This window comes from Rhipicephalus microplus, chromosome 7 (assembly GCF_043290135.1).
Source record: "Rhipicephalus microplus isolate Deutch F79 chromosome 7, USDA_Rmic, whole genome shotgun sequence".
Lineage (NCBI taxonomy): Eukaryota > Metazoa > Arthropoda > Arachnida > Ixodida > Ixodidae > Rhipicephalus > Rhipicephalus microplus.
In genome coordinates this window covers 17448038-17459124 of record NC_134706.1, presented here as the reverse complement: position 1 = coordinate 17459124, position 11087 = coordinate 17448038, and the positions used below count along the sequence as shown (strand labels likewise).

At 46.8% G+C, this 11087-nt stretch overlaps 1 protein-coding gene across 1 annotated transcript in view; it reads right to left on the bottom strand.

Moving 5' to 3' along the window:
* Positions 1-756: 756 nt before the first annotated feature.
* The window catches only part of Tmep (Transmembrane endosomal protein), a 37332-nt gene continuing 27001 nt past the window's right edge, over positions 757-11087 (bottom strand). The window contains exons 8-10 of the mRNA XM_037430969.2: positions 9151-9401; positions 8017-8303; positions 757-1191 (exon numbers count right to left, since the gene is read on the bottom strand). Of these exons, the coding sequence (XP_037286866.2) occupies positions 1155-1191; positions 8017-8303; positions 9151-9401 (575 nt within the window). The 3' untranslated portion in view covers positions 757-1154. The remainder of the gene's footprint in view (positions 1192-8016; positions 8304-9150; positions 9402-11087) is intronic.

Below are 11087 nucleotides of genomic sequence, written 5' to 3'. Positions count from 1 at the left end.
ATCACACGGGCACAAAACCTAAAGTAATGAAACTGCCAAGAACTAGCCCAGTGAATTGGGTATACTTTTGATTTTGGGAAATGGCTGGGTCATCTTCGAATACGCTCGACTTTATATAAACTGTCTTGTTCAACAGCTGCCCTTAATGACAGGATTTCAAACCGCTGGTGAAAAAAAAAATGTTTCTCTCAAAACGTCCGTTTTCGCAGTGTTGTGAAAAATCTTCCGTGAACACCAACTACGTAAATTAGCTGCTGCTTTACGATTATCAATTCCCATTACACAGACTTCAATCTGTCCCACTGGTGATAGTGGACGAGTCTCAGCGATCCAAGCCAATGATGCACTGAACTTGTAACAGGCCGATGATGTCTTCCCCGCCCAATGCAATGACAACATTGTTGGGACTCAATCAAATAAACAATAACTGCAAAACTTGAGAATAGAACACACTTTTGTCCGTCAAACTGGCAGACACGGTTTTTTGAAGACCCAACTGAGATGCAGCATGGAACTGGAAACTGCCTCACTCATGGCTCTCTTCTCTCGCCCCACAGAAAATGAGACAACTCGTCAAAAAAGCCTTAGTTAAAGCAACTACGCATATCACACTGAAATGTTCATTGCACGCGACCGAGCCCTACAAACAGTTTCCAAACTTGTTTATAAAAACAGCTGATTTCGTAAAAAAAAAAAACAGTAAACGTCACCTCAGCCAGCCAGGGATGGTCGAGCATTTGCACCAGCTCTACGCCGCATATTTTCAGTGTTTATTGTGAAAATAAAGGGGGGAGGGTCTGGTGATACAAAGAACATGCACCTCGTGCACTGCACATGCCAACGTGGTGAACTTCTGGCCAGCGCAAACCAACAATAAACGGCACATGCAAACGACACCTGACAGCCGTGGCTGCGTTGGACGGCACACCCCGCAATGCGCCCAGACTGGCGAGATGATGACTGTGTCAGGAGCGATTTGGACTCGCACGCACACGTACGCTGGTTATATTAGAATTTGTGCTGCAGCAGTCTCACATGGCGTTTCTGCTTTAGAGAGAGGCGGCAGGCAGGCATGCACCGCAGCAGGCGGGCGTCACAAGCGGTCAGGGTGGACAAACCGCACCGGCGAAGTCCGTTAGCTCCTCGTTGTTGTTCTAAAAACGGCACGCATCGTGGCCTCGTTGCATCATTCTGAAAAGACGGTTAGCCGACACCAACCCCTAGAGATGTCCGTCGCCATGCAACGCCGCGTGCGAGCAGTTCACATTGAAAGCTTGTAGAGAGGTTTACCGGAGAAAATGTCCAATTTCCTGCCGGTTTGCGGCTGTAGCCAGCAAAACTACACGACACTGCCGTGTTCACACGTGTCCTTTGCATCAGCACAGGCTGTGTGGATTTTAAACTGATACAAGCTGCACAAATGCTTGTGTTTTCGCTTCCGGTAGTCTGCGAGCTTTCGACGCGGACTGAACAGACGATAGTCTGCTTTGCCGTTAAAATGATGCACTAAATTTGGACTACAGAGTGGCGGGCACATGCAATGCATGCACTCATAAGCGGGCCACATTAGAAAGAAACACACATCGACGCGTTGCACCGTCACATCTGCACTGCACGCTCGTCTAATCAGTGCTACAAACTGGCAGTGCCTGTCTACAATGCAGTACAGAGCTGTAAAAGTCTGCGAATCGCGAACTTTTAGATGGCCGACTTTAGCAAATGCTCTAGCTGCATGCAAGTGTGCCTAAGGAAGTCCACCGAGTGCTTGGGGCATTCTTTTGCTCTACCACTGTGCACCAATGAGCATGCTTCGATATGAATCGAGTGGCAAGTCAAAATGACCGCAGCAAACTACAGTCTCCTCAGGTAAGCAGCACCTGCATGCATGAGTACCGTGCCTGTTGAAGATTTAACGAACTTGCAAGAAGCAACAAATTACTGTTGAAGCAGTTAACTAGCAGCCAGCGTGCCGTGAAAATCTGAAAGAATGAGGTGAAGTGATACCGAACCAGCAAGACAGCAGAACACTCTCGTAATACACCAGTTCTTTCAACTGATCTCTTCATTAAATTAGAAACCACCTCATCCACATTCAATCGTTCATTTTCTTTCAAACATACAAATATTAGTAGACAGCATCGGAGAGTTCAGAAAAACTCTGCCTATCAAGTAAACTGTAAAAAAAGTGGGAACGGTATCGATGAAACTTGCTGAAATGGGGAAAAAAAAGGCAAACAACAAGTGGGTAGATGGCAGTGGTGGTATTAGAAACACACACAGTGGACTACCGATGAATGAAAATGTGGAAGAAATGAGGACATTATAAAATACCATGTGACCACTTTTGTGTCGGCAATGTATATAGTCAAAATGAGACATGTAGGGCTTGTGTTAAACACAGAACATCTAGAGCTCTTAGATATTTGGCTGCTTAATTTTTTGATGAATCGGTAGCCCACCTCTAAGAATAAAGCCAGACATTAAATATAGTCAGTTAAAAAAATGGCACAAAAAAGGGAGAAAAAGAAGGTATATAAATACAAAAGACACTGGTGACCCCTGTTGGTGCATGCCTAAAGTGTAAGCTCAGTACAGTCAAACCTGGATGTACAGAATCTAATGGGGATCACAAAAGAGTTGTATATATTGAAAATTCGATACAGATTGCTTTGTATATTGAAAATATACTCAAGAGGGGTTTATAATTGTTCAATATACACAATCATTCAAATTATGTGGGTAGGATATATGCGGGTTTGATCGTGTTACACAAGTTTGAGATTTAGAGATGTGCTTTTGTACACCTCCTGCTTACATTTCGAATAACTACATAATAAATATTCACCTTTTTTTTTTAAAACTTGCTGCTCTTTTTTCAGAGAAAGCAACACCTCAGGTTGAAAATTTTCAATTATTATATTACCTGAACTTTTTTTTTGTAGATGATTGTGCCAGCACTACACCAGGTGGTGGTTAGGCTCAACAGCCTGTATTAGCGCAGATCGTTGAAAAAAAGCAACCGAAACCACATAGCCCAACACAACATGCTGTGTTCATTCCTGCACCCAACCTTCAAATCTGACACTCGTCGTTTATCCATTATTTTTTTGTCAACGGTACCAAGGTCATAAGAGTGCGATTTAAGCGCTTACACAACTTAAAATTTGGCAACTCAACAGTGAGCATGAAGTTTAACCGGAGGACTATGCTGCTTTGGCTAAAAACTTACAGACAACCCCACTTTATATTCTTTTCAAAGACTTGAAGATTTGGTCGAAGATGTCACGAGAGGCTCATTTGCAACAAGCCTAATTGAAAATTGTGATCTTGTTTCATATTTAATTACCCACACTACAGTCTTGCTTTGTACTCCAGTTTGTTTTGTTGCTTTCCGTTTTTTCACTGAAGCACATTGTCATAAGCCTACGCCAAGCAAAAATTCAACATAATAAAAAGAGTTCTCATATAGACACATCTACGTAGAGCAAAATATTGTGCAAGAGACGTACACAACTTCACGGCTTGCCATCAAGCCTTTCATTGGGAAAGATTTTACGGATGGGTAGTTGTTGACAAACAAAGCTTGCAATTTGGGATAAACAGCGAGACGGACACGAGGGACAGCGAAGGTGGACAAACAAAGCTCATAAAGAGGGACGAGTAGGTACAAGAAAACACAACAATGACATTATATGCAGCAGTCAGAAATTGCAAAAGCAGCGCCAAAAGTGGTGCAAAACACTTGGTTGTAGTGCTACGAACCTCGCGCTGCATGCACATCAAGCAACTTCAGAAATTCTAAAACGAATTTTAAAACGATGCAGGCACGTTCGTTGTACTGCATCTACAGCGTTTACATGCTGTATTTTGGCCGTTAGGTTCGGGAATGCATCCCAGTCACAAACGGTTCTGGTGTATCCGACAAAAGCCGGGACTTTTCAAGTAAGTAATGACAAGCTACCATGAAGAGTTTTGCACCACGTGGCTACAAAAACACAACGCTGAAGACACAAAACAGAGTGCGCGTAAATACAGACATCTGTAATGTAGGGCTGAGTCTGCATCTATTGAGCTCGACTCTATGAGGGGGGGGGGGGGAACAACAACGAAACAGTGTGATAGAGGACTAGACGGAAGCTCGTGCCGTCGACTCGACAGGTGTGGCAGAACACGACCATTCCTCGGTGCCACTGGCTTTCGAGACGCAACACTGTTTCCACACGCCCGTGCGACAGAGACTGTAGAAGACATCCAGAAGAAAACAAAAACCGGACGAGACGAGAGTGATGACAACAACAGCAACAATGTATGAACAACAAGTCCGCAGCCCTGTTCAAGAAGGCAAGCGCCTGCGTAAAACATTTCCGAGGCCATGTAGCCAACTTGTGAACGGCTTCAGAACAGCCTTGGGGTATGACCAGAGGTAAGTGAGAGTTTCATGATCTTGAGTGGGCATTGGCCATCTTCCAAAGACAAGAGCGAGGGCCCATGTGATGGACACAGTCAGTGCGCTCAATGTCAAACGGCTCGGCTCCGGGTTAGTCTCGAGCCGGTTTGCGCGGTTTATTCAACAACGGCACGAACGACCTCGTTTCTCCCTTCTTTGGCTCAGACTTGTTCCCGACGACGATTTCCCGCGCCTGATAATAATCTCTCGACCGTGGCCAACTAAGTGCAGACTGCAGCCGGCGCAAGTTTGAGCCACCAAAAAGGACTATAAAGAAAGACTGCACGTAGTTATCGCGTGGTGCGTGCGCATTAACTGTGCGTCGTGTCGCGACTTCGTGCTGGCTACAACAAAAAGTCAGCTTTAATCTCATTAGTACCACGGCGGGTGCGTGGATTGTCTCGGAGCAGCCGCACAATGCTCAATACGACCCATCAGCAAGACGTCGATATATCGCGTGAGCGGTAGCCGCGTGACGAACGCCAGAAACAATAGAGTAAAATCTGAGCCATTCTCGAGATGCTGACCAAATTGTGTAATATAACAAAATCAGCTGCGTTGTTCGTGCTTGCTTAAGTAGAATACCAAGTAGGTTTAACGAGGCAGGTTTCGTCAGTCAGAAACGTCGTTTCAACCAGAACGAAGGCCCTACGAACGAAATTGTTAAAGAGGTGCAGTTGTGACTCCTATTACAAAGGAAGAAGTTAGGCTTTATGCCATTTTGTGACCGGGGTCAATAAACAAGATTAAAAAATACAAAGTGGTCGCAGTGTTGTTGCACTCCGTCGTTCCAGGTGCACCTTTTCAGAAGTAACAAACGCCAACTTAATGCCCCTGGTAGAAGAGCTGTCTATTACTTCTTTTGTTGACGAACCTGAGATAGCAATGAAACGCGCAGCGAAGTGACACAAAAGTCAGCTTTGCAAAACTGCTGTTCAGGTTTTGGTCTCTTTAAAAACGTTATGCTACAACGATGAAAAATCAACCAGCAAAGCTGACTAAAGAAAAAGAAAGCGAAAAGTATAAAACGAGCAAAAAGCCAGCCTTGTAAAAAGAAAAGCCTGCAAGCGACCTTCGTTGGAATGTCAAATTGCAAACATGGGCGTGGTGCAAGAATGTGTCAAGAATCAAAAGAACTTCTGAAGGCAAGAACACAGTGGAAGAAACTGCAAGGTGCCGCGTAAAATGTCAACAAAATAAGGATCTCGCGTGAATTGCTGAAGCAAATCGCGGCTTCGATGGGACCCAAACTCTTTTCGTAAACAAATTCTACGTTACGCGAGGCTTACAGGCCAGGAAGATTGCAAGTTACGCAAAAACTTTTCCTTGAGACCAATTCTTATGTAACTTGAACACTGTAAGTGACCGCTGGAAATTTTCACCACATGAAACACGTAGAAATACAGCCCAGAAGGCTAAGCCCGACCACTGCCCATAATATGGGAGGACACTTTCATGACTTTGAACACGATTGCCTCATTCTCAGTGCAGCAATGAATAAAATAACGAACTTGACACTTGCTTCACGAATTGACAGCAGTGGCACCACGGCAGTTTTTGTCAAACTTCAATGCTGCGAAATGTAAAAAAAGAAAAACGAAAACTTTTCAATTAGACTTGTATAATGCAAAAGGCTCCACCACAACCTGCTTGTGTGCCGGCGGTGATGCGATGTAGTTCTAACGGCAATGTAAACTGTGCCATTAGTCCATATTTTTCCTTACATTTTAAGTGGACATCTTGCAGTTAGTTCCCCTGGCTGTGCTCGGACTGAACTTAACGTTACAATCATTAGGAAAAAAATACACAAGCTGCTGTCCTAGAAAGTCGTTGCACAAAAGCAAACGAACGATTGTGACGCGTAACTGAGATTCGCTTATAGAGACGCTGAAAAAAAAAATGTCATTTTCTATTATTTCTACACTCACAGAAAAGCCTCGAGTTCTGGCAGTGGACACTGACGTGGCACCAGCTAACGCGCGCCGAGATTTGATAAGCGAGAGATGTGCACAATCGTTTTTCTAGGCAACTTAACACCCGAAATAACAAAATGATGCCTTGGACGCTAAAAGTTGCTTTCTGCGTGCTCACAAATGACCCAGAGCCGGTTCAAAGAGGAGTAACGCGGTGAAAAAAAGAGTGAATGTCTCAAAATGGCAAGAGAAAAAAGATGAACAGCAATGCGCCCAATTGGTGCCGAACTCATTCAAACAAATATGCGGTCTTAAAATTTTTTTGAATGCCTTTGATAGCTTGCAAATGCTTTCCACTAAAGAAACAAGGTGCACCATCACTGGCATGACGCTTTCATAAAACGAGGCTGCCTTGTTGGATGGGGGTGCGGCAATTCCTGGACGAGCTTGCATACTGATCACCGAACAATTGCTACGCACGAGTCCACTCATCTTTTTTTTATAGCCAGCCCAGAGTGAAAAAAATATATATAAATAAAGGGTCTCAAATTTCGTGAACCACAAACAGTGGTGGAGCAATTTCACATGGCGAAGCAAAGACGCTACTTCCGCAGCCCTCATCACATCGAGTTTTCTACAACACACAACAGGGAAATCTGGTGCTAGCGTCAATGAGAGCTGCAACACAAGGCGCTTCAGGCAGCATAGGTACGATGGGTAGCAGATCAATTTGCCTACGCTTCATTGTTTCAGCTTCATGAGGTCAGCAGCTGCTTTGTCGCAAGGTGAAGGACAGCAAAATTTTAGCAGCCTCATTTAATCGCCTTGACCCCTTTCAGGCTGACCAAATCAAATTGCCTCCCGATCCCAACGAGACATCCTTTGATCCGAAACAAATGCCGAAACAGAACAATAGGCAAAGCCACAAGTGCATTTGAAGCAGTGAGTGTGAAGACTAGGCAAATCCACACACTACCCATAATCGCCGTAGTACCTGAACGATCGCAGTCCCAAAGTTACCTGCAGTGAATATTGTAGAAAACTCTATGAAGTAGATGATAGAGTCGAGTTAGCTAGTTGAAATTCATTGATAAGGCTTTTCGATTTCACTAACAAACACGAATGAAAGAACACGAAGACAAGACATGTGCAGCAGTTTTTAAGCACTACTTTGTGATGGCAGCACAACTTTGTTTTAGGCAACTAATGAGCCTGGTTATTCCAGTTGTCCTCTGTTTATACGTCTTCTTTCACCCACCAGAATGATTATGTTGCGAGTCTGCACATGTCCAGTCTTCCTTGTTCTTCGTCTGTGCTTGTTAGCGCCTAAAAAACCTTTACGACGAGGAAACCCAACGCCTCATAAGAATTGCAGCTCAACATCCGCGGTGCGAAAGAGCAGGGGAGTTGAACAGAATAGGGCTGCGCAAGAAGCGTGCGTAGTGCTGACACCAAGCGAAAAACGCACGGGAAACCGAGAGCACCCGGTCATCAAACACAGATGGAGATAAAGAGAGATCAGATCAGTGGGCCGGCCGATAACGCCAGCTATGCATGCGGCGTGCATGATAAAAGTGGGGGGTTGAGGAGTGGCGGGATAGACGGTACGGCCGGGTAGACGAAGCAGTGGCCGGTCGTCTGTTGTCGTCAACTCACTGGAACTCGTCGTCGGAGCTAAGGAGGGTAGTCTTCTCGTTGTAGGCCGGGTTTCGGCCCCCCCGCGTGGGTGGCCGACCACCGTTAGCCGAGGGAGCAGCGCCGGCCGAGTGCGTGGCCCGCGCCCCACCGCCTTGGAGAGAGTCGTCGTTGTTGCCCCCGGCTCCTCCTCCCCGGGCGAGGTGATGGTGGCGGTTGGGCGGGGCCGCGTACTGCGTGTACTGCTGGTACTGTGGGTGGAAGTTGTGGATGGCGTCGTTCATTATGTCCTTCGGGTTCATCGTTTCCTGCAAGGAAAAGAGAGAGAGAGAGAGAAAGAGGGGAGGTAAAGTAAATGACAAAGAGAAGGAAACGTGCGAGAGAAGACGGTGTCAACGGAATGTATTTCTTCAGAATGGCAAGTGTTTGGGCAGCTTGGTTTGGGACAATAAGAACAAAGCAATGCTAAACGATGCATAATAATAATAATATAATTACAATAATAAGAATAATTATAAAACAAGCACTGTAGGATGACACTTGTGCCTTATAAGGTTCCCTCTTTTAGTCCCTCCTTTTAGCGGTGTTTTCTGCTTAAAAAGTCTTTTTCCAACTGTCAGGTAAGAGAGAAGCTTTCAATACATACGCTCCATTTTATATGCACAAGGGGGAGGGAGGAACTGACACTCAGAAGACCTACATCTCGGAGCGTCGAGTTTGAAACACACAGCAATCGATAAATCGATTGTCTTGGCATTTGTGCAACTAAAAAAACGTGCGAGAGACAATTTTCACACCCACCCGTATCAACACCTTGCCTTTCTGTAGTTGCAGAAGTTTTAAATTCTTCAGTATGATGACCTGAGCCGTACACAAAGAAATTTCATTCAGCCACAGAGATGATTCTGATTACATCTTGACGAGGTCCGTCCAGATTTCAATGAGAACCTTATAATCAATCGACGGCTTAGAGCAGGCCAGATGTCAAAGAATGTGCATAAATCGAGCATTGCACAACAGCTGAACAGCAGCATAGAGTCGTAACCTACGTACCACGATGGCCATTAGTAAAACGTAAGATCTGCCAGGGAAGGTCATTACGATAGACGCTCAAATGAGACTACAACAAAGTGCGGCGCTTAACTAAGAACACACCTTGAGGCTAGAAGAGATGCTCTGCATGGTGACCGAGCGGCCCTGCGCATCAGCGCGGCAACCCTGCACGTAGACACGATAGGGGAAGGCGTACTTGAGCGCCAGCGAGGCAAAGAACATCTCGACGCAGATGAGGAAGTTCTGGTAGGCGGCCGACACGGTGCCAGCGCTCGCAGCGGCCGTGTTGGCCATGCCGCTGGCGTTGATGGCCGAGATGAGGCCCGCTTTCTCCAGGACCGCCAGCAGGACCCCTGCACGCAAGCGACGTGGCACAGGACTCGGCGAAAGACCTCGGTGGACATGCGCGCGATCTTGCGGGGACTCACCAAATCATTATCAGACTTCATTAACCCAAAAAAAAAAAAAGAAAGCCGCTGGCTCGTCTAGTCTAGCTGTCAAGCTTTCATTACACCAAGCACATATTACAGGCTGTTGTTCCACGTGTGCGCAAACATACTCGAGCAATTAGCATAAAAAATGAAGAGAAAAGTGGGGGACAAAGATGCAAGATGAGCGACAACTCCAAACTGAAGTACATTCCAAGAATCCATGCCTATTTACCAATCAGCAACCACAAGAAAACCACACCGGTACCCGCGAACACCTCTTGCCACTAGCACAGTGCAACTTCCTGAAGTAGGCAATCTTACAAATTTGTCCCGATTTCATTTCTTGAGCTTGATTCATTGTGGCTAACAGCGCGAAGAAGTGGACGCCGACTGACTGAAGAAGTGGACACACAGAGTAGAAGTGGACACTGTGGGGGTGCTGACACCCCCTCCCCCTGTAAAGTTGTCTGCGCCGCGTGGCACACGTGTCTCGCCCCAAGGCTTTGTTTTGGTGGTGACCACCGCCAGGCGATAGATGGCGTTGTGTTCGCTTTGAGTACCACTGTTGGTAGAGTGGTAGCGCTGGCGGTGGCCCCTAGCGGAAGGCGGGCCTTGGTGGTTGGCGAGCGTTGAGCGAGCTCTCTTCTGCGCGTGGCGGCTGCCGCGAACGGTTGTCTGTAGCGTGGGCTCCCGGTGCTCGGCACCGCGGGCTTCGCGCCGGGGTCCCACGTGGAAAGTCAGGCGTTGGCGACGCCGCCTTGGGTATGTGTTAGTGTGTTGGGTGTGTTAGTGTGTGTTTTATCATGCAATTGTGTGTTTAGTGTGTCACTGCGTTATGTTGTTTGTATGGTAGCGTGTTAGTTGAAATGGGTGTATCATTCGGCAGACGATATCGTCGTCCAAATTGGTTAATAAATATGTATGTGGTGTGCTTGGTACCGATCGTGTCAACTGTGTCCGTCACTCCGAGAGCGTGGCGTGGCGGTGCGCGCGTTCGCCTCGCGGAGACCCCACACTGGCTGCCCAACGTGGAGCTCTTGGAGTATCGGACGACAGTTTTTGCGGTTCGGTACAGGGATTTTGTTAGAGCCGGAGTAGAGTAGGCCTAAGGGGGACTTCTTTGCTAGCGTCGGTGGTGTGCTTTGTTGAGAAGCGAGGGGATTGGTTTTGTAACGTGTTTCAATTTGTCGGCAGGTTGACTTTCTTTTTTTTTTTTTGCTCGCAAGTGTTCTTATTTTTTGTTGTTAGTTTTCAAAAACGTTGTTGAATTAGGACGAGAGCCATGCGGTCCGCATCCTGGGGTGAGCAAGGCCTAGAGCACGTGGTTTGTAGGCCAGGCCCGAAGCGAGTGAGTACGGAAGCCTCGTGGGTGGTCCGATTTTCTGTAAATAGCTTCTTCTATCTCTTTGGGCTCAGGGAGCCGGGCGTCGTTGCTGACTTGTATTGCGGCTCGACGCCGGGGCGTCGTGACACCGCCCGGGGCGGTGGACGCCGATCGCTCGGTAAGCTGCTGTGTGCGGCGAGCGATAGGGCCACCTTACAGAGTGGACGTCTCCTCGCGGCTGCCTCTTCTGCGCCTAGGCTGGGTGGATGCCGGTTGTTGCCGAG